General features: G+C 42.8%; 2 protein-coding genes and 1 long non-coding RNA gene across 3 annotated transcripts; 1 reads left to right on the top strand and 2 right to left on the bottom strand.

Moving 5' to 3' along the window:
- Positions 1–8817: 8817 nt before the first annotated feature.
- On the bottom strand, positions 8818–10375 carry LOC140582800 (uncharacterized). Its single transcript, XR_011985579.1, has 2 exons — positions 10035–10375; positions 8818–9206 (listed from the first exon to the last, which is right to left on the bottom strand). It is a non-coding gene; the product is annotated as an uncharacterized lncRNA (long non-coding RNA).
- A 1096-nt stretch (positions 10376–11471) lies between these two features.
- On the top strand, positions 11472–16871 carry rpia (ribose 5-phosphate isomerase A (ribose 5-phosphate epimerase)). The gene is made up of 9 exons (XM_023812532.2): positions 11472–11974; positions 12586–12646; positions 13234–13289; positions 13398–13457; positions 13883–13947; positions 14272–14340; positions 14469–14610; positions 15088–15187; positions 15528–16871. The coding sequence occupies exons 1-9, from the start codon at positions 11777–11779 to the stop codon at positions 15623–15625; spliced, it is 849 nt and encodes a 282-aa protein (XP_023668300.1). The 5' UTR covers positions 11472–11776; the 3' UTR covers positions 15626–16871.
- Positions 16872–20235: 3364 nt separating this feature from the next.
- LOC140582782 (major histocompatibility complex class I-related gene protein-like) lies at positions 20236–22824 on the bottom strand. Its single transcript, XM_072707098.1, has 5 exons — positions 22575–22824; positions 21863–22120; positions 21491–21757; positions 20495–20806; positions 20236–20243 (listed from the first exon to the last, which is right to left on the bottom strand). Exons 1-5 carry the CDS (start codon positions 22630–22632, stop codon positions 20236–20238), a joined length of 903 nt encoding a protein of 300 aa, XP_072563199.1. The 5' UTR covers positions 22633–22824.
- Between the last annotated feature and the right edge of the window lie 364 nt (positions 22825–23188).

The raw sequence follows: 23188 nt of genomic DNA, 5'->3' as shown, positions 1-23188 counted from the left end.
CTGCCACACACAATGCTATTGTTAGCCACTATATAAAATAAAACCTGATCAACCAAACTGCCTGTATGAGAAATCTGAGCCGCCGGGGCTCCGTGTCAAAGCCCCAAGGAACATGCTGCCCGCACTCAAGACGGGGCAGTAAATATAAACCTTAGTGTGTCCATTCCAACAGCTGACTCTCTGAGCTCATCCGTTAGGCAGGAATGGTGCCAAGGCTTAGCGCTTTCGGATTGTGCCAGCTGTGGTTCCCATGGCCTCTGGCCGCCCAGTCATCCCAGTGCTCAGTAGAGGGCTGTGCCCTGCCCATGCCAGCCTACCCCACCCCACAGGGCAAGCTGTCAGTGACTGGGAGCGCGCCAGCTCGGGGGATGCGCGGCAGGCCCTCCCAGTGCCCCACACAATGTCTCCATGAAAGGCCCATAAAGGCAGGAAATGGAGCGAAAGAGATTCCAGCAGGGACTTTTTCTCCCCCCTCTTGAAACCAGTTAAACCAGTCCATCCAGCAGTCGGAACTGGCGCTACTTCCACATTTGTCCCTCGACGATTGTTTATTTGATTTCCATATTTAATTTTCGGCCTCCAGCACTTTCTATTCATTCTGCGCTGTGTCTTCTGCCATTGTAACTTACAAGAAAACAAAAGAATAGGAGTGGGGAGAAAAATCACATATTCTTTTTGTGCATAAATACGCTCTAATGAGATTTAAACTCATTCTGCAGTGCTAGGCTTTCAGGTCTTAGTTGCAAAATATACTTTGCAACATTTCACTTTATAAGTCTATCATATTTTCAGGTAGATTTTAATGTCTGTTAGGCCTCAATTGACGGCATTTGGGGTCTGGTTTTCTCAGGCAATCAGCCTATTATAACAACAAAGTGGACGAATGTATTGATTATCAGCAGACAGACCAGTAGAGATAAAACTAATGCTATGATCTTAGCTGGGAACTTTTACATCAAAGACAGTCCTTGTAGTGTTTTTCTCCCACTAATTATTTTCCCTTCTGCTGACCGAATACAAAGACCATGTTAGATCTGAAATAATATTCAAATCTGCCAACAAAACGAATGCGAACAATATCGACACCTGAGTAAAGCAGTATTTGTCTAGCCTTTTTGAAAAGGGGGTCGGGTGTGGCTGGTATGAATAGTGTTTGACTAGCAAAAGCAAAATTTAACCAATATAAGCAACATTCAGGTGATATGAACTTGCCAAGTGCAAGTAACACTCGGCCGATATGAGCAGGTTTGGGAAAGTCGCACTGAGCGGTTAGCATTTAGCGAATAGCATCTAACAAATTTTGCAGCCCATTGTCGGGCAGGGAAGTGGGCACCTATTCCATGCCAGTCAATCTTATTAAATTAGAGGTATTCAAATTTTCATATGGTGGCAGGCCAAGTCTCTAGTTTCATTCAAAAACAACACTGCGAGTACTTTACTGCATTAATTCTTGTGTTCACTGTTTAGCTCAACAATAACACGATATTAAATGCTAGGAGGATACAGTTTCCTTATGGACCATTGCATACTGTACAGTGTCTTCATCAGCTTCAAGCCATGGGAAATAGGAGTTCTCATCATGTCTTGTTCAGGGCTCGTCTCATTCATTGTCATTTCTCTAGCAGTTCCACTGTATATTTAGGCACAAAATGCAGTGTTATTCCTCTGACTCTGTATATCACCTCCTGCTTCAAAGCCGTCTGGCAATCATAACCCAGAGAAGGAAGATGAAGGTTAGGGACAGATGCTTCCTCTCTTCCCCATCTGTGCCTGGATGTGACCATTCACGGTGTGTCAAACACACGCATGGACCCACAGATTAGCACATCAAAGACGAGAGTTTGACTGGGGCCAAACCCGACCCCGCAGACAGCCACCATCGGGCGGCACAAAGAGTGGGAGAGAGAGTATGCAGCTGTGGGTTAGATAATTCACCTGGGCAGCGTCCTGCATATTCTCCCGTCAGTCTTTTTGAAAATTAGGATTCTGTTTTTTGTCTCTGGTTCGAGTCAGCGATGAAGCGGATACGTAGGGCTTAACGCTAAGAGGGAGTGAGAGTTCAGGCCGGCGGGCCGATGGAAGAGCTTGGGAGTCGTGAGCGGCTGATAAGGAGCACCATAAATCACCTTCATATCTGTGAGTGTAGGCCAGCCGGCCGGCGTTGGGGCTGCCTTAATGAGCTCCTGCAGGAAGCAGCTCCCACTGCAGGGTCTCATCCAAAGTGGCTGCTCTCACTGCAGGGTCACATTCAAAGTGGCTGCTCCCACTGCAGGGTCTCATCCAAAGTGGCTGCTCTCACTGCAGGGTCACATCCAAAGTGGCTGCTCTCACTGCAGGGTCACATCCAAAGTGGCTGCTCTCACTGCAGGGTCACATCCAAAGTGGCTGCCCTCACTGCAGGGTCACATCCAAAGTGGCTGCTCTCACTGCAGGGTCACATCCAAAGTGGCTGCTCTCACTGCAGACATGTACGACGCGTTGATGAGTCACTCAAACATCAGGGTGCTGAATATTACTAAAGAACTGCAAATTGTCAGTTTTGATGCACTGACGTTGAATTATTTTGTCAGTAGGTGATTCTACTTTTGAGCCCAAGTTTGCATTTTCCATTGATTTCTGAAGTTTGGAGTCACACGTTAAATGCCGCTTGTTTATTACCGAAGTCACGCCTCCTTGCTATGCTTAGGGTCAGGGTTAGGTGAGTTATTTTTTTTTTCGGACTCACGTACGGGCACAGTTTTCTTTTTCTTAAAAAATAAAAGATAATGCTGATGTTGTGGAAACAAACTGCATATACGGCCTGTACAGCGGTGGTGGGATGTCTATAACGGGCTCCAGGAGAGCTCAGTGCATCGATCCTTAGCGGCACCCGGAACAATGAGCTACAGTGATGGGGGGGACGGGGGCAGGGGGGGGGCACTCATTCTTAGCGAGAAGAGGGCGTTCTCTGTTGGTGGCGGATGTGTCGATCATAGCTATGGGCTTTAAAGGATTAGACTGTCCCCAAAGCACTGTTAAAAAGAGCATAAACTGGGTTCCTCAGTCTGCTGGGAGCTTCTGGGGTTGTAAATCAGAGGCATGGAGCTTGCTGAGGCTTCCACTAAACAGCCGTCCACCGTGACTGTGAGGGCCTCACTAACGCAGCTCCGTCCCTGAGGAAATCAGCAGATCCCGCTTAAGCCCGCAGTCACTGACATGTGCTCTGCAGTGACGGTTATTACAGCAGGTCTGCGGCATCCAGAACTTCCTGTCTGATGTCGGCGATGAGTGCATGCAGTAGGATGAGTGTGTACACTAAGCATATTATCGCTCGCAGTACAACTGCAGCAGATAATTGTTCATGGCAGAACATCCTGCTGGGTGTTCGAAAAGCTCAGTAGCCAAAGAAGTGTCATTGCGGGGAAATGGCTTTAGGCAAATGCTGTAAATGTTCTTCACTGGAAACTACAGTACATGCAGGTGCATGAACATCCTTAAGGATTTAACAAAGGTGTTTTGAAGCATGATAAAACAATTAGTGTAGTACTTGAGTGGTACGGGGTTGTGTTCCAGAGTCACAGTAACGTGATCTAGTGTGTGCAGTGGTGCAGGAATGCCTTTCAGTGCCTGGAGAGGTCAAGTGATATGTTCCAGTGTTTTGAGCAATACAATAACGCATTCCAGAATTTGGACTACTGCAGTTACATGGTGCAGTGTCTGGAATGGTACAGGGTTGTCTTCCAGTGACAGCTACAAACATGAATTCTATCAATTTGAGAATTTCTGTGATGTATTCCACTGATTAGAGTGGTCCTCTGGTGTATCCCAAGGTTTGCAGCATTGCAGTGAAATGTAGCAGATTTGAGTCCTTACAGTGGTGCTTCCCACAGTTTGGCGTGTTGCAGTGGCGTGTTCCACTTATTTGATCGGCAACAGAAAAGTCTTCCAGTGTTTTCAGTGATTTCATTTCCTTCCCTACGTAAGCTTGAAGGCGATGCTCTGGTGACATAACCTAATATGGTGCCATACGCTTGCACTGGTGCAAACCCTGCAATGCAGATGACGAAGTGTATTTCTGTCCAAGGGGTTTAGACTTATTAAAAGGATTATATGAATATTTTACAAATAGTGACCATTTCAAAAGAAAGCTCAGTTGAGAAAATATTATTAAATCAGTATATGCAGTAGTTTAACGCTTCGGCCGTCCGGCAGTTAAGACTCATAGTGCCATCTAGTGGTAGACTGCAAAATAAAAATAAAAAATCCTTTATACTGTAGATATTAATAGCAGAAGAAAACGTTAAGACTCATGACGTGATTAAACTGGTTGTCTGATATAATTACATGTGAATGTTTACTTTTAATAAAACTAATAAAATATCTATAATGCTTTATTTACATTTTATTCTATAAACCCAAATACCAAATACCCTCAGCATCATAAACATGCAGCGATTCTGTTAGTTACACTTGCGTTAAATCTTTTGTAGTAAAACCAACAACAATGACTATAAAAAGTAACTAAGAGATTATTTTACATTTATAAGGCTAAGAATTAGCTACGGCATGACCCAATGCAGTGTGAGAACAGAGGACGAGAGGGAAAGACAGATGGATGAATTCCCTAAGACAAAAAGTTACGGAAAGAGTTCACCTGGAAGGGCTGTGCTAAACTGGGGCAGTGTAGCCCCACGCTGACGTGCTGTAACACCCTGTCGCGTTTCCGCCGTGTCTGCGGGGTCGACGGTGCTCCTGAAGAGCGAGGAACCAGCCTGTCCCTGTCACCTCTCAGCGAGACGCCTTCCGCGGAGGGTCGAGCTCCTCCCGCCCCCTCCCTGTCTCGCCTGGGTCTTAAATTCATTCCTCTTCTTAAATTCATTATTTGGAGGTTTTCTGTCTGTAATGCTGAGAGACAGAGGAGTGAAGCTAAAATCTTGTTCCCTGCAGTGTGTTTAAGAGCATGGCCTGGCAGGGAGCGCGGGGGGCTCATGGCTAGATGGTTGATTCCTGTCCCTGGCTTTGCATGTGAGGTGTCCTGCATGTTCTCTCCATCATTCCACAGGTTCCTTCCTGCACCTCTTGGGATAAACTTCAGCGGCCCACATCCCTGGGCTGGGTAAGCGCTCACAGGTCACGGGAGATGGACGGATGTGATTCGCATATTTCGGATGAACGTGCCGTGAAGCCCGGTATGTCTCTGGCTGCGGGTGGCTGTCTTGGTGGCCGTCCCCGGCCTCAGCGGGGACAGTCTGCATCTGCCAACCGCGGCTGCGACACACCCAGGCGGTCAGGTGGAGGTGGAAACGGGGGAGCCGCTAATGATGTGCCGCACAGCAGAAGCCCTGCACACCTCTGTCCCATTAATAATGCATCGCGACGGCAGCCGCCCTCATCCTGCAGCAGACGGGGCACAAGAGGAACAACAGCCCCCTCAGCCTCGTGGCTATAACTTAGGGGACTTTGTTTTTCATTGATTATAAGTAATGGAGGCTTTAATCACCAATGATATCATAATGATAACCAGTAACATAACATGCACATATGCAGCCAATGGCATCGCATAATAATAATAATAATAATAATAATAATAATAATAATATATTTTTATTGCTGCCATTCAAGACACTCGAGGTCACCAAAGAGAAAATAAATAACACAGTAAAGCAGATAAACACAGCAATGCAAAGGCACAGGTTACGACAGAAGAGGCAGTGAGTGGAGGTCAGGCGAGTGGAAATGCTTTAGATGTCACAATGGAGTGCAGCAGCCGAACACGGAGCGGGGGGGAACACGGAGAGGGAGGGAATTCCACAGCTGAAGGCTGCAGCACCCATTGTGCTGAGGAGGACCGGAGAAGAGCTGTTTCAGACTTTTTGGGGGCCCTCTGCGAGATTCTGTATGGGGGGGCTATTTTGTAAAGCTACAGTGAGGGGGGGCGATTCAACAACTTTAAGATTATCCATGACGACACATCAATCTGTTACACTTTAAGAAGACAGGCTGGATTTGTGAATCTAAAATTCAATTTAAGATCTCAAGTGGATCCAAGCAATTCAAACCTACAGAAAATGATACTGAAAGGTAAACAATTAGGCTCCTCTATGTCCACAAAGGCAACAGATGCAGCATTTTCACAAACACGAGCCACAGTTTCTCTATCATCACAGCTTAGTTTTGTTTATGTCCTATATTTCATTTTTAAGCATATAAATGCTTCACTAAACACATGAGGGGGCATAGCTGGCTACAAATAAAGACGGGTAATTTTAACTCTCTCCAAATATATTGAGGCTGAATCTTGGGAGCCCCCTAGTGGCTGCAGGGACCCTATGCATCTGCAAAGTCCACATGTAGCGAGAAGCAGCTCTGAATCGGACGAACATTAAGTAGGAGAGCAGTGGGAGAGTGGAGGGACCGGGAGGGAGAGTAGGGATAGAGGAGGTCACAGACAACTGGGAGCAAGATTATGAAGGGCTTTAAAAGTAAGTAAGAGTGTGGTGACCTCGATCCTGTAGGGAGCTGATGAAGCTGAATGAGTATCGGGGTGATGACGGGGAACTTGAATGAGTATCGGGGTGATAACGGGGAAGCGGAGATTGTAATGACTTGTAGTCTGCTGAGATGATTTTTAGGGTCACCAGCTAGATTAGCATTGCAGCCGTCAATCTGGGAGCTAATCGAAGAATTTACAAGGGCTTCAGTGTGATGTTTTGAAAGAGCGGGACGAATCCCGGCAATCTTGCGCAAGAACGAAAGGAAAGTGAACTGTCCAAAATCTCACCTTTTGACCTGAAGGGATATAAAGACAGATTTTAATCTGTCATTTAAATGGGTTATTCCCTTCGCATTCACGTTTTCATTTTCAAGCTTTGATAACCACTCTGGTTAGAATACCCAGGAAATGTACCCAGGAGCGCTGCTAAGGATTTTGGGCCCCATGAAAAGAATCTTGACAGGGCCCCCAACACAATTTTATTGGGGGCTTCTCTGGGCCCCCTCTCAGTCATGGGCCCAGAGAATCGTCATCGTTTACCCCCCCTTTACAGCGCCCCTGAATGTACCATACAACTTGGGTCAGTGCAAATTAGATAAACAGTCATCAGCCTTAATGTCTCCAAAATGTCTGCGTGTGCATCTCAGGTTACAGGTGAACAGGTGGCCGAGAGGAACATCAGAAAGGCCAGGAAGAAAGTAAAAACAATGGCATGGGTCCCCCAGAACTTCAACCCTGCTGCATCGCGAAACCCAAGCTGCTCTGTGCTTCTGGCCGGGCTCGGCCCTACTCCCTCGATTTGGGGTGCAACATTAAGCAGCGCCTGTAGGTGGCAGCATCCTGGCCAAAACTGACAGAATCGGCCGGACCGAATATGACTGGAATAGCGGAGACCTTTGCCACCAGCTGAAGAGGTACACCCCCTAATCGGGGTGGATGTCAGGGACGAGCTCCCAACCAGTGAGCCTCCAAGGAAGAGAATGAGGTATTAATCCTTGTGCTCAATGCATGTAGTCTCATACAGAGGGAGCCACGTCAAATAGCCGCCTGGAGCGTGACGGGTCCATGGCAGAACCATGCAAGGTCAATGCACGATCCGTGCACGGAATGTGATCCCCCGCGATGACGCAGTAAACGAAGCCCCGCCCCATAAACGCCCCATGCGCTTTCTAAAAAGATGGTTGCAATGCTGTATAATCCCGCCAGGTGGAGCATTGACTGGAACAGTTAACTGCACCGTATCTTTAATATACAGTACAGTACAGGCAGTTCTTTTATTGCAAACATAGTTTGATAGATAGATGACGTTGTAAAAAAACAACAACAAACTGATTAATAAAACAGATTTGTTAAATCACTCAATACACAACCCATGATGATTATGCTATTTATTATTAAATAATGAATTAATGAAACTACAGTAGTTAGTGAAGTATTTTTCAAGACATGCTTAATGATCCTTAAAGACACGGTAACGTCTGTAATTTATCTACAGTATATACCGATCATTGTAGGTACGGAATACAAATGCGGGCTATGTACAGTATTTTACAATACGGTGTATTTTACCTAGTTCCATTTAGTATACTGATAAATACTATTTTGCTGCAAAGTTATGCTCAAAATGTAACTTCTGCTTGGGTTTGTTTTCGTTATATTTTTGATGATGTTTTCGCTGATGTTTTTTTTTTACTTATAGTCAAAAATTGGCATTACAAAGGTAATTAATCTGTCTCTTCTGCCACATCTATTCACAGTTGTGATAAGTGATTAATGCCCCATCAGATTTTTTGATGGGGGAGCATTATGCATGGTTAAATGACAAAAGAAATACTGATCTGTATGGGCAGACATTTGTTCCAGATTGCATGCGCAAAAAGACTTACGCATGTGTGTTCATATGTCTCCATATCACATTCATTCGGTTATATTTCTAGTTATACAGTAAATATAGATACAGTTTATGTCTGCAACAATCTGCGTCACCTTATTCAGTTGTAAAGACAAGACGGCGGTCCAAATATATTACGGCGCAAACAAAAAAGACTTTTGTGTGCGTGTGTTTGTTTCCGTATGTCATTCATTCGTTTATATAATGATAATAAATATCAATACAGTTTATGTCTGTGGGGAGTGAGGGGGGGGGGGCTCTTTGTGCGGAGAGCTTGATTTTTTCAGGGATGCTAGTGTTAAACATGGTTCCCAAATTTGGCGTTTATAACGATTCAGACAGACTGAATTTAAGAATGTCTCCCATTTTCTGCCCATTGAAGTAGTTGGTTCAAGTAAATGTTTTTTTTTTTTCAATACCCCAACAAAATCCCCAACAATTAAAACACGCAAACATGACTTAAAAATTTATTCTTCCAAAAATAGTCAGAGTTAAAACAGTAATTTGTCTAAAACATACAATACAGTACATGTTGCATTTTGCTTAAAGGTCATTAAAATACCCGGATAACACCATCTGCTGATTAGTCTCTATCTGGTTCTTTTATACTAAAATATTATTTAAAAAAAAACTATCAAAGATGCAACAGTTTAAGTCTTTGTTTCCGCCAAACTGTCAGACGTTTTGCAATTCTATGTTCAGAATATAGATCTGACCAAACATCATTCTAGATCTGTTGCACTGTGACGTCATTCCAGCTCCCTCAACAGCTTGTTCAGGCTCCTCCAGTAGCTCCAAAAGGCCAGCCGTCACCCGTCTGACCCAAGCCTCCATAGCGGAGCTCTGCTTAAAGAGAACAGGAGAATTAAGTGAAGAAAAAGATACTGTAAATACGCTTTACAGAATATCTAGTTAAGATAAAAAAAGAAAATATACTAATAAACCTATGTAACACAGAGTGTGTAAAATACTGTTTTGGGAAATCTGGAATGTAAATAAACTGCCTGCGCTAATGTTAACCATTGAACTTTGTTAACAGTAGCCACTGACTGTTTGTATTATCGTCTGCATTAAAATAACTGAGAATTTACTTAATGCGCTTTTTATACAAATAAGTTAAGCGATATAACATTCATACTGTATATGAGCAGTATATACACTGTACTGTACAGTATGCGTTGCAAAACTACCATGCAAAAAATGGGAAAAATATAAACCTGGTTATGAGCGTTTAGCTCGCTAGCTCCTGTACAGCTATCCTTATCTTCTGTCCCTCATGAACTACATCACATTATATTCCAGTCACAGAAATAACCTGCAGATTAACTCTTACCCAAAGAATAAATAAATGCATTTTCAGAGAGCACAAACACATTTACTGTATGTTTCTCGAGTAGTGCAGTTTTTGTAATAGGGACATTAATAGTATTTTCGAAGCTTTAGCGTCTTTTTGAGGAAAAGAGGAGTGACATTGTATTGTTAGTTTGTGACACTGACAGTAAGCTGTAATGTTAACTCCAGACTTGGTAAACAGATCATTAAGTTATCTAAAGTCACATCTGACCGCTGCTGTTGCTGCCAGTGATTTTCGAAACGGCCAATAAAAAACTAAACTGGGAAGTAACCTGTGAACTACCCCAAACAAATTTTATAAAATAAAACACCACTTACCGCGAATAGTCCATTAAGCCGCGATCTTCATTTCTGTAGTGCAGTTTGATAGCGTCAGTTCGGCGGGGGTGGGTGGTTAAAATCACGTGATTGCAACTCAGCGCAGCTAGATTGCTGGCTTGTGTTAACATGTTCTTGAGAACGAAGCTCCATCTAGTGGTGGCACCAGGTAAATGAATAAATAGGCGTGTTTACTGTGAAATCTTGACACGCCTATCTGGCTTGAGAGGGAGGGGGGACTACGCCGTCCATAGGGCAGCCGTACGCCATTCGCACGCCATTCACACGGCCGCGGCTATTTGACGTGGCTCCCTCTGTATATATACACATATATATATATATATATATATACATACATACATACATACATACATACATATATATATATATATATATAAAATACATATATACCTTTTTAAAATGAAACTGGTGTTCTGCAGTGTTCATAGGTATATATCTATAAGACCGGAGACGGAAATTTGCTCATTTCACTTATCCCTGCACAGATATTAATAAACGTTACCACTGCTCGTTGACACATTTGTTAAACATCACATTTAACAGACGCAATCTTTCCAGGACAAGCACAAGGCACGTTTGGGTAGAATTGAGGCAAAACAAGTTTCTCGGCTAAACATTAAACTTTATCTAAAGCTTTGAGGACAAATACCTTGGGTCACATTTGTTGACGAGGAGCGCTCACCCTGCTGAAAAAAATAACAGACGAGCATGATTTCCATGCTGGTCTATACTGGTTAACGCTGCTTTGGTGCTGGTCTGCCTGCACGTGAAACTGGTCCACCAGCAATATTTAATTAATGGTGCAGGGCCACCAGCAGCAAAACATAACATATGCTGGTTTAACCAGCATGCATTGTGTTGGTCATGCTGGTAACCAGCTATGCTGGTGTATGCTGACTTTTTTCAGCGGGAGCTGGGACAATCGAGTACACCCGGTAAAGTTTCATTTTAGCATTTGAAAACTTGATCAATATTGCCATCTGCTGGTTAAAAATAACACTTGGAGCTGCTTCTATGGTTCCCATTCGAGTATTAATATACATATTTATGATCCCGGCTCTTCCTCACTACAGCGTTGCTTAAACCTACCTGCATCCATTCTGCTGACCGACGGAGGGTCAGAGATGTTGTGTATCTAGAATGACCACCTAATTCATGTCAGAAAGGACACTATGAGCTACGTCAGGTTTTACAAACTGCTCAGAATCTGAAAGGCTCCTGTGCTTGGCTAAGTAGTTCAGTTCCTCTTGTGCTTTGACTGGTTTGTTTCCTTGATTGAAAGATTCATCCAGCTGTTTCACATTTGTGACACATGCATGATTATAGGAGACTGACCAATCAGCACACACCAAGAATTCAGCGCTAAAGTGAAATCCGGGTCCTTTTGATTGAAATGGTTTATAAATCCAGTCGTAGCTGATAATGTCCTTTTTGACATTAGATGGTAATCCTGTGTGTATCGACCATAGACAACTGTAATGTCAGATTTCCAAATGCAAATATAGAATTACATATATGTAATTATAAATATGTGATTGAGTGATTAAACAATACATTTTTACTAAAAAACTTTAATATAGTTGCGCAATAAGGTAACTGCATCTCGGGAAATGTAGGCTGCAGCACAAGAACTTAAAAACTACAATTCCCAAGATCCAGGCTCGTAGTAGCGCGAGGCTACTTTATTTTTGAACGACTTCCTGAAGTGGAGGAGCTTGGTTATGAGGGGCAGGGTTATGCGGCTCCTTAGGGCAGTTCCGAGCGGGTTTTTAGCGGCGTCGGGCTTGAGGTCACACACTCGGGTAATATCGGGGAACTACAGCTCGGGACACGTGTGTTTCAGACGGAGCTGCAGCGGCGCCATGGCCGAGGAGGCGAAGAAGCGTGCCGCTTACGCGGCTGTAGATAACCATGTTCAGGTAGCTAAACGGCTAACTGTCTAAGGCTGCGTCTTTATTTTATGGCGGGTTGAAACTGAAGTTCATTGACACAAGTTTGCGCAAAACTTAAGCCTCTGTTGGCCGTTTAGACGGAGCACGTGACAGGGGCTCGATCGTTGTAAACACAAGAATATCACTGCTATCGTAATTCTTAATGCTTTAATACTTTGTTTTTTAGTTTACTATGAGTTTTAACCTATGATAAGTTACCTGGGTGCCGATGATTCGCTTACAGAACAGATCTTAAATATACATCCGTTTGTTATTTTTGTAACTGTACGGCGATCCAGGTGATTTCTGCAGTTTGCACACAGAAATGTAGATTTCGGTCTAACCTAATGCATCCTTTTAAATGCATTAAGTGCTGGGAATCAGCACGCTGTCTTCGCGCTAGTGGACCGATGCCTCATTTGCACGGTGCTTAGTAGTGCAGGTCGGAGGTCGTGGTGATAGATTTTTCCCCCATCCTAATATGTTCAATGCGAGCTAGGATCAGATTAGTAACTTGTGGTAATGGATTACTGATTCTTAAATTCTTCAGATACAGGCCTGATGAAGTGGTGAGTAACGGATGTTTTATCTCCCCGCAGGACAGCCACGTCGTTGGGGTGGGTAGCGGCTCCACCATTGTTTATGCAGTCGACAGACTGGGTAGGAAGAGTTTAATAAATGCATTTATTTCTGTGATTTATCAGAAAGTCTGTGAGCCGTAGTTCCAGTATATCCCCTCGAATAAGCTATTATTCTTTAAATGTCGAAGGTGCAAATAAAGTCTTTTTTTAGCTTTTACACTAACATTTATTAGAAAGTATCTGACAATTATTGATTGCATATTATTTAACAATGGCCTATAAAGTGAAAATTGCCTGCCATTTAACTCGCGGGTGAAAGTTTGGTTTCAGCATTGGTATGACTTAAATCGGTCCCAAACCGCAGGCCCCTCTAAACTCACGGTACTCACACAATGTTGGTACCGACCTGGCTCTACCGTCCACTTGATTTAACTGATTGAGGATTTAACAATAAATGGCAATTTGTGAGATACTTGACAATATTGTTTTTGTTCATGGTAATAATGTAGATCTTCACCTTGCTTTATATTTTCATGTGTTTCGTAACAATGTTGGAGTTATAATTTTCATTTATTCTGAAAATTTGATGTGGGAATAAAAAAAAGTGTCTTTGGGTTGGAGGGTATGTGGCCCGCCTGTAGTAATGGACCCTCATCTGTGTTTCAGCGGAGAGGGTCCGACAGGAGAAGCTGAAGATCGTCTGTGTCCCCACGTCCTTTCAGGTCGGTCCCTGTCTTTGCCGCTTCGGCAGGCCATATCAGTCCCTGCATTCGGTGTGATCAGCCTTAAAGTGACGGATATAACTTCAGTGACACTGCTTTCCTCTTTAGGCGCGTCAGCTGATTCTAAAGCACGGTCTCCCCCTGTCCGACCTGGATCGACACCCAGAGGTAGGCTGATTGATCTGGGGTGACCCCCCCCCCTGCCCCAGTGATACATACACGCTTTGGTGGTGTTCTGCGTTGTTGGGAATGTTATGGAGTTTTGGTGTGGTTTGAGAAAAAGCCATTCTGCAAATACATTGATTTTAGGCAACACTTTTGTCCTGGGAGACGTGGATCTGTGGACTGCTTCGTTGTTGTATGTATTGATGTAGATGTCTTACAAAGTTTGGTAATTCAGGTCCGGAGAGTAAAATTACAGACCAAGATTTTGTCAACCAACTAGCTCAGCATAGTCACAGTCACAGAGTACTCAACTGGTTGGTTGAAACAAAATGCCGGTCTGGACTTGTACTCTCTGGGCCTCAATTACCCAACTCTAATGGCTTTGAGTATGGTCAAGCCCACAGTGTCCTCACTTCCTGCATCCACAGTTGGACGTGGCGATCGATGGCGCAGATGAAGTAGACTCTTCACTCACTCTCATCAAGGGAGGCGGGTAAGTCAGACTTTTTCATCCCCCCTCCCTTCCTGCACCCAAGCTAAGAAAAAAAAAAACCCTGTATCATAAGCTACTGCTGTGATCCCAGTAAATGTGATGTTTTCAAAGTTAGATTAGTGACATCGTTGGGATAGGGTGACAGATGGTAATAATTCACCACATCATCATTTGGAGTTTCTATTGAACCAAAGCTATAATGTCAGAAAGTTTGCTGTAGGATCTCATTCTTATCAACGGGCTAGTATGTAACGGGGGAACTTGATGGGGGAAAGTGTGGAAATCCGTGGTACTGCTTAAATTTAGGATACTTATCTATTTCAGTGGCTGTTTGGCTCAAGAGAAAATTGTGGCGGATTGTGCCAAACACTTCATTGTCATTGCGGACTACAGGTGCGTGTGGGCATCTTCTCAAAGTGAAACGAATGACTGGGTTTTAAAAACGTTTTTGCTTTGCTTTGGCGCAAGTACAGTAGGAACAGCGGGAATGACTTTGACTAGGTCCTCATGTTCCTGGGCAGGAAGGACTCAAAGTGTTTAGGACAGCAGTGGAAAAAGGGCGTGCCCATCGAGGTCATCCCCATGGCGTATGTCCCAGTTTCCAGGGTGATCACTCGCCGCTTTGGCGGGGAAACCGTGCTGCGGATGGGTATCAACAAAGCCGTGAGTATGAGGGTCATTTACGAGGGCTGGAGTAGTCTCCGTCTACGTCCCGTCCATGGGTATGGGGGTCATTTGCGAGGGCTGGAGCAGTCTCTGTCTATGTCCTGTCCATGAGTATGAGGGTCATTCACGAGGGCTGGAGCAGTCTGTCTATGTCCTGTCCATGAGTATGAGGGTCATTCACGAGGGCTGGAGCAGTCTCTGTCTATGTCCTGTCCATGAGTATGAGGGTCATTCACGAGGGCTGGAGCAGTCTCTGTCTATGTCCTGTCCATGAGTATGAGGGTCATTCACGAGGGCTGGAGCAGTCTCTGTCTATGTCCTGTCCATGAGTATGAGGGTCATTCACGAGGGCTGGAGCAGTCTCCGTCTACATCCCGTCCATGAGTTTGAGGGTCATTCATGAGGGCTGGAGCAGTCTCCGTCTACATCCCGTCCATGAGTTTGAGGGTCATTCATGAGGGCTTCCCCTCGTAGGGTCCTGTGGTGACCGACAATAGCAACTTCATCCTGGACTGGAAGTTTGAGAGCGTGCACAACTGGAAGGAGGTTAATATGGCCATCAAGATGATTCCAGGTAAGCTGGCTTGTCATTTCTTCTGTGTTGCCTTTGAGCAAAGGTGGATAGTTTAGATCTAGAAAGTACAAATCCAGACCAGGATTTTGTTTCAACCATCCAAGGGACTGCTCTGTGATTGTGGCTCTTTATACTCAACTGGTTGGTTGAAGCAAAATCTTGGTCTGGATTTGTACTTTACGGATTTGTCCACCTTTGCCTTGTCTCTGGTTCTGTCCAGCACCAAAGCTCTTGTGAAGGTTATTTACATGCCCATTCTTAGCATTCAAGGTATCGGAATAAGGAGAGACTGTAGTGTGGTCACAGCGTAATGACCGCCAGCCTTTGCACCTCCTTCCAGGCGTGGTGGAGACGGGGCTCTTCGTCGGCATGGCGGAGCGGGTCTACTTCGGGATGCAAGATGGCACCGTGACGTTTCGAGACCCTCCGGTTCATTGAGGAGCTGAGTAGGCCACGCCCACCCTTGGCATCGCAAGGCTGATTGGCTGATGCAGGCTACCACTGTAACTGACTCTTGGGCAGACTGGTGGTCTGTCTGGGGAAGGGGGCGGGGCAGGTACAGAAGACAAGAACCTCCCACAGGTGACTCTTGTGTTACCATCTGACTGTTTCTCGTGATCCCTCCTGTTGTAGTAACCCACACACCGTCCTGCCCTTTGTCCCCCTAGTGAATGCCACCGTACTCTGGGTGGCCGTCTTCCTATAATGAAACCAGCATGCTTGGTACTTCTGAACACGGCAGGCCAAAACATCCGTTTGTTCAGTCATCTTTGGCAAAATTAACAGTTTATTCCACTCTGTAAGCAGATGGAGTCGTGTCTGACGTCGTATTTTTTCCATCTGTAAAATCATTTTAATTCCAGTTTTCTATATGCACGTTTAATGTTGCCAGCATATTACAGTCTTAGGCTGTTATACTTTATCGCCAAAGTCTCTGAAGCCAAACATCTTTTAAGCTGTTTTAGTTTTGAATAATTTAAAGGCCGGTATCCAAATATATTCATCTGACTGCACTGCATAGTTGCTTGGAAAAAACGTACCTTTTAAAGCTCTATTAAAGTGCAATGCATCACCGTTATTACCTTTACAGTAACGGTGATATTATCTACGTTTGATTTTGTCACACGGGTCAGTGGGCCACTTTAAAGTGTCAACCTACTAAGTCACAGTATTCTGTGAGGTTTATGGTTTTCTCATACAGCTGAATGCTGTGTATTTCATATTATTGCCTTTGCTAAAAAAAATTCTTAAGATACTGATGGTCCAGCAGGAATTGAACATAGGAATCAGTCATTCAGCTCATCCTAAAGCTGTAAGTTGGAGTGCAGCAGCACCAAAACAGACCTTGATACACTGAAGTTTATCTTGCCTTTATTTAATACTTTGTTCACCCAGTAAGCTATTTCCCTCAACAGCGAAGACCTCTAAATTACGCACAGTATCACTAAGCATTGCATTTTTTCCCTTTTCTTCCGTTCCATGGTTACCTTTACGTGCCTACTTTTTCCACTTAATTTTTCCGGTTAAAATGTGATTGTTGGACTTTGAACTGAAATACCACGCAGGCCTTATTGTGGACATTTTTAACTCTTAATTTTTTAATCTGAAAATCTAGACATACTTCTAACATGTCTGATTAATTTTGAAAGTTGTCTTTGGTTTTACATTAAAGATTTTTTTTGCACATGAGCTTTTTGAGAATTTTTTTAACCACATAGGTAAGATTCCTTTGTTATTGCACAGAGTACAAAGAAACTGAGTAGCATTCCTTACAGTGCCTCCACACATAAATATCAATTAAAAATAGAGAAATATAAAGCTACTAAAGTACTAAAAAGAATATTATACAAAATCAGCAAGTATAGTTTTGCGGTTTTGTATAGCAGCTGAGATACTGTAGTCCAGGATATTGCCGAATGAAACCCAGGTTACTGTTAGTGTAACAGGAAATATATGCACACAAGTACAAATGAAATGTAAACGTAGATATAAATATGAAAGTCAGTGCAGTGTTCTGTAGACATATCAGTAAGTGTTCTAGTGTTGATGGTGACATCGTTCCAGAACAGTGTCATTGTGCGGCAGTGTTCGGTTCTCTTATGGCTCTGACTTAAAGCTTTTTTTAAGTCTGTCTGTGATATGATGGACAATGGGCTGGGTCAGGGTAACATCCAGGTAGCCCAACTGAAATGCTCGGCATTTACAGCTACTCTCAGATGATAGATGAGAACCTGAGAAAAATAGTGAATAATTTACCACTTGGATTTTAATGAGCTGCTAAGCAAAGAATCCGAGTAAAGAGAGTAATTGTTTTGTGTTCAAGGTGAATCAAAGCCTTTAGATAGTGGGTGCACATCATGAAAGGAATGTCTAGTACAGAGTTACTCCCATCAGCTCTCTGTCAACTGGGGTGAAATGCCATTTAATGGTCACTAGAGGGCAGTGTTGTATTTTATTCCATGATGGAACCATAAAGGAACAGATTATGATGGGTATTAATTAACTTACTCATGAGAAATCATGAAGGTTCCAGTCCTGCTCCATGACTAAAACAAAGAGAACCAGAAACAACATTCAACAAGTCATTTGGAAATCGCATGCTGTTAGATGTCATGTGTCATACAATGCATCAGTCTAGAGGAGACTGGCTGAAACTGGTAAGATACTATCATTATCCACAGTAAAACGAGTCCTGTACCGACATGAGCTGAAAGGTTACTCTGGGAGGAGAAGCCATTACTTCAAAACCACCATAAAAAAGCCAGATTGCAGTTTGTGCACAAAGATCTTAATTTTTGGAGACATGTCCTGAGGTCTGATGAAACTAAAATTGGACTGTTTGGCCATAGTGATGAATAGTATATTTTGAGGAAAAGGGGGGCAGCTTGCAAGCCTCAGAACACCCTCCCACCGTGAGGTATGGGGGCGGCAGCATCATGATGTGGGACTGGTGTGGGGCTGCTTTGCTGCAGGACCGACTGGTGCACTTCACAGAATAGATGGTGTCGTGAGAAATGAAACCGACGTGGATGTATTGAAGCAACATCTGAAGACATCAGCCAGGAAGTTAAGGCTTGTGTGTTTTTCTGAAGTGTAATGTAAACTTCTGGTTTCAACTGCATATATATATATACACACACACACACACACCAGTATCCCAATAAATATATATATATTTATAGCTGTATTTAAGTCCTTTATCCACAGACTGAAACATCCATTTTTCAAATGGTACAAGCAAACTCCTTCTTAGTTTCCTCATAATTAACATCTCATACTGTTTAATAATAATTTAGTCTGAGTTATCGCAGAGACTAAATTATCACTTGCTTTATACATTTATCCAGTCTTAAATTCAACTATACCTCTAAACTTTGGTGTCTTTATCCTACACCATTGACTATTCTAATAGCTTGTTTTAAAACATGTTTACTGGATATATTGAATTACTGTATGTGCATTATCTCACACCTCTGCAGTTAGTCAGGTGCAACAAAACCAGCAAACAGTACAAAGTACAAGAGGTGGCAAAATTCTATATGAAGAGCTCTTCTCCAAAACGGCATAAATCCATTATGATAGTTTTCAGGAAAATGACATTTTTTACCTAGACCCACACATTTTGTTAACATTTAATTTATCATGTTAAAATGGTTTGTTGGTGAGGGCAATATTGTGAACTGTTTATTTCATACCGTAATCTGCACATGTAATATTTATATGCCTTATCCTATTTTTGTTATTCTCCTGAATCATAGGATGGTATCAAGTGACCTTCAAAAGGAACTGGAAACATTAAGTTGTATTTATTCTACAAAAAAGGGGGTGAAATTACCCAAAGTAAACTACAGCCAAATAGAACTTATCATCTACCAATAGAGTGTGTCAAGTAAGTCAGTGATGTTGCTGTGAGTTGTCAGACACAAAGCAGTGCGAACAAATGCAATGTGATTATTGCGCATGAAGATGCTGAAACGATATATCGTGCAGCCCTGTCAAAAGCTGCCGTGAGATATACAAAAGCCCGTACCTGTGAACCTTTTTTGATAATATATTAATTTTTATTTTTAAGAAAAAGTACAAGTATATTGCTAAATGGCCCAGCCTCTGGAAACTTACAGCACGTATCTCCCTTATGGCACGTACTTTCCTTACGGCACGTAACCCAAACTTATGGCACATAACAATATATTAATCAGTTTCCTGGGATCAGTCAAAATAGGTCAGCAATAATGGCACTAATGGAGATAATAGAAGAAATTGAGTTGGTGGAGTGGACATCATTACATCTTAAAAGGAAAGTACAAGTATACTGCTGTTATTCTCGACAGTATCTGAATGCACTACTAAGATACAGCACATCAGGCTCTGCCAGTTAGTTCCATGCATGGGCCAGTTTTTCCAACAGTGCTCAGTAGGGGTCAGTATAGTTTTACAGAACCATGAAATTGCCACTATGTTTTAAATAAGTTTTAAATAATGTTTGAAATAAATAATAAAGTTTTGTTTGAGACTGACTTATTTTTTAAATAATATTTATAAATCGTCATCTACATTAGATGGCTGTGTGATAGATACCATCTTACATTTTGAACAGAAGCCTCTTTCAGGTCCGTCGGACAGCATTTGCTGACTTTCCCAGTATATCATTTTACCCAGCCTGGTTTTTAATCTAGTTGTTTGTCTAACAAAGTCAGCACCTTAAAAGTAATTCCCCAGTCTTGATCCTGAGTGATATAACGACATAATTAACTATACATAAGCCCCTTAAATCAACTGTGCACTGGTGTTTGTCTCTCACACGTTAGATTGCCCCCTGCTTAGCAATTCTACGTCTCCTGCAGACGACTACGACTGCGATGATAAATATAATCCCAAACAGAACTGGGATGATAATCGGCCAGAGCATCGCGGAGTTTGGCCCAGCCTCTGGAAATGCAAAAAATACAAAAACACAGTGACACTGTTTCATATTCACACATCTATCAATTAATTTTCTACCCAGGAAAATTCTCAGAAATTGTGTCCAACTGTGTCATTGTACATGCTCAAGAGTCTGCCAATTGTAGCATAGAGCTGTAGGTACTTGTACCTTTTAAGATATTGAATTGGTCAATGAGAAATACTTTTGTACCATAGGTGGTACATTAATGCTGTTCATACCTTGTGGTTGTTCCCCAGAGTCCAATTCTGTGCCTTAGACTAAAAGGTGCATTTACCTACAGCTATCGGGTACAATTGGCAGCCCCTTGAGGGTACAGCCCCAGTGACACACAAAGGTACAAACTGGTACTCTTTTTTTCTGACAAGTGTATAGAGTTAGAGGTATCTTACCCAGGTTCACGGTCAGCTTGTTTTCTGGACTCAGGTGTGTGACAGTGCAGGTATACTGGCGTTTCAGCTCCTCGTCACTGACCCTGAGGCTCCTCCTCAGCTGATAGGTCCCATCTCCATTGGGTAGCACAGTTCCTGCTGTCACCTCCTGGTCTGGGATTGGTTGCCCATCTCTCAGCAGGGTCATGTTGATGCGTGGAGGGTAGAAGCCTGTGGCCAGGCAGGTCACTTCTGTCCTTCCAGAACCTGGGTGAGCTTTCTTCATCACCCTGACTTTGGGGTGTACTGTACAGTGAGAAATCATCATTCATTCATTCATTCATTCTTCTATACTGCTTGTGCTACACAGGGTCATGGGGTTCTGGAGTCTATTCCAAAAATAATGGGCACAGTGCAGGGAATAATCTGGGATGGGGCAAAAATCATCCACTCATCCATCCATTTTCTATAACTGCTTGTCCTTCTCAGGGTCGTGAGGGATCTGGATCTCAGAGGCTATGGGTACATGGTCAGGAACAACCCAGGATGGGATAGAAATAATCAAATATAAATATTAATCAGTTTTGACTATTGTGTAGCATAACCCACACCTGTTTTCAGTTTTTATCTGAATACAAAATATATATTTTATACACTTTTGGAGTGTGTCCCTGGGAATTTTTGCAGATTCATCTAGAAGAGTATTTGTGAGGTCAGGCACTGATGTTGGACATGAAGACCTGGCTCACAATCTCTGTTCTAGTTTATCCTAAAGGTGCTCAGTGGGGTTCATGCCCAACAGTTCCTGTGGGTGTAATGGCCAGGTGCCACAATACCTTTGTCCATATAGTGTGTAATCAATTTCAGTTTCATCGAATCTTTATTAAGCCCAGGACCCAGAGCAGGATAAGCAGTTAGAACATGGATAGACGGATGCTCTTTATTTACTTGATATATAGTTATTGCATATATTATATCAGATTACATCACCTCTCCTCAGTAGAATATTCTTGTCCTGCTGCACATAACTTCTCAATATCGAGACACACAGTGGATGGAATAGATTTAAGGACAAGCTTCGCATGACATCCAAAACACTGTGGCTCCAAGATAATTCTGACACAATGAATTTATGTTCACTGGAAAGGGTGTCGTATTTGGCTTGTTCCTTTCCATCATAAGCATACAGTAAAATAAATCGACTCAGCCTGTCATCTTCTAGATCACATGCCGCAAATTCCTGAGACACGTGGACTCCTGCAGTAACAAAAGACAATATTTGTCCAGATAACAGTAACATATCTACTTTCAGATGTATAATCAAGGTTCATCAAGTATTTATTCATCAAACAGTGAACTGACCTTGAGTGTGATTTGAGCGCCACTTCATGACATCAGAAAAAGATGTCAAATATCTATGAAAGATATCAATTGCAGTCTTCTTGAGATCATATTGCTCTATGGTGTTATTTGATCTCCAGTATCTCAGAGAGACTATCTTCTCGATGTTGCCATCATAGTATTCCACAGGAACGTCGTTTATCTTCATAACTACTATAAACCCAGGGAACTGTGTCTCTCCAGATATAAATGTTACCGACACAGTTAGGGAGTGAGACTCTTTTTGAAGAAAAATAAAAATAATGAACAGAATGTTATTACTATTACTCTGCAGGAAAATACATGTCAGGTCTTGGACAGGGCTACAACATGGAACAGGGTGTATTAGGGTACTGGTGTGACTGGGATCTGGGACTGAAAAAACTCAAACCAGATTCATATGAGTAGAACTGAATGAATAGACTCATCATCTGCCTTAGTGTAGCCAGGTAAGGCCTTCGAGGAAATTATCAGCAAATTGAAATCTAATAGACTAACCCTAATATTGCAACCAAATTTCATTTCAACTAGTGCAGATTCACAGATAACTTTCAAAATACTTTACAAAATGCAGAAAACTTTATGGGAAACTATTTTCCAACATAATTCCTGCTTGAAATTGTATTAGTGCTTTCTGTTCTGTTTGCTGTGTTCATGTCACGTGACCTGATAGTGTTCGATTGCACCACTATACCTTGTGAAGCCAGATGGAAGGAGCAGAAGACCAGTATGACCACCACAGATATCATCATCGTCGTGCAGGACACGGTCTGTCTTTAAAATGCAACTCTCATCAGCGTCCTAAGTGACAAAGTGACAAAGAGCAGAAATAGCCTGAATGTTGAAAACCATTTCATGTGGATCTAACAGGTCTGGTCCTTGAAGCCAGAAGCTCTTTTTGTGTTACGGTAAACCTGCGGCATCTTGGTGGCCCATTATGGATAATGAAGCGATTCTCTCCCAAACATACACATAATGATCACATTTCAGCTTGTATTTAAACTTGTTTAAATCCATACAACAATGGGGGGAATCGCATGATGTGCCTGTGGCGGACATTTAGGTCTTGGTGGCAGATTGAGATACTTTGTTAGCAGGAGGTAAATGGGTAGGCAGTGAGAGATTGGCTGTTAATGTAGGAACAGCCGCAACTGTGTAGCTCTGACTGAGTCTCTGCTTTCCCTGGAGCACACGGGGAGGGGTCCTTACATTTATTATCACTGTATATGTACAGAGGGTATGAAGCGATGAATTTTAGCCTGGAATGTTGGGGTAAGGAAAGTACGGAAAAGGGGGCAAAACGATTTT

The sequence above is a fragment of the Paramormyrops kingsleyae genome, chromosome 25, assembly GCF_048594095.1.
Source record: "Paramormyrops kingsleyae isolate MSU_618 chromosome 25, PKINGS_0.4, whole genome shotgun sequence".
In the NCBI taxonomy this organism is placed as follows: Eukaryota; Metazoa; Chordata; class Actinopteri; order Osteoglossiformes; family Mormyridae; genus Paramormyrops; species Paramormyrops kingsleyae.
Note: the sequence above shows the minus strand (reverse complement) of the source record. Positions and strands in the feature narration are given on the sequence as shown.

Coding starts and splice junctions, on each gene's coding strand:
- rpia (XM_023812532.2), top strand. CDS start 11,777: ATGAGGGGCAGGGTTATGCGGCTCCTTAGGGCAGTTCCGAGCGGGTTT. Junction 12,647..13,233: donor TTATGCAGTCGACAGACTGG/GTAGGAAGAGTT, acceptor TCTGTGTTTCAG/CGGAGAGGGTCCGACAGGAG. Junction 14,341..14,468: donor ATTGTCATTGCGGACTACAG/GTGCGTGTGGGC, acceptor GTTCCTGGGCAG/GAAGGACTCAAAGTGTTTAG.
- LOC140582782 (XM_072707098.1), bottom strand. CDS start 22,632: ATGATGATATCTGTGGTGGTCATACTGGTCTTCTGCTCCTTCCATCTG. Junction 21,758..21,862: donor GCGCTCAAATCACACTCAAG/GTCAGTTCACTG, acceptor TTGTTACTGCAG/GAGTCCACGTGTCTCAGGAA. Junction 20,807..21,490: donor GAATATTCTACTGAGGAGAG/GTGATGTAATCT, acceptor CTCACTGTACAG/TACACCCCAAAGTCAGGGTG.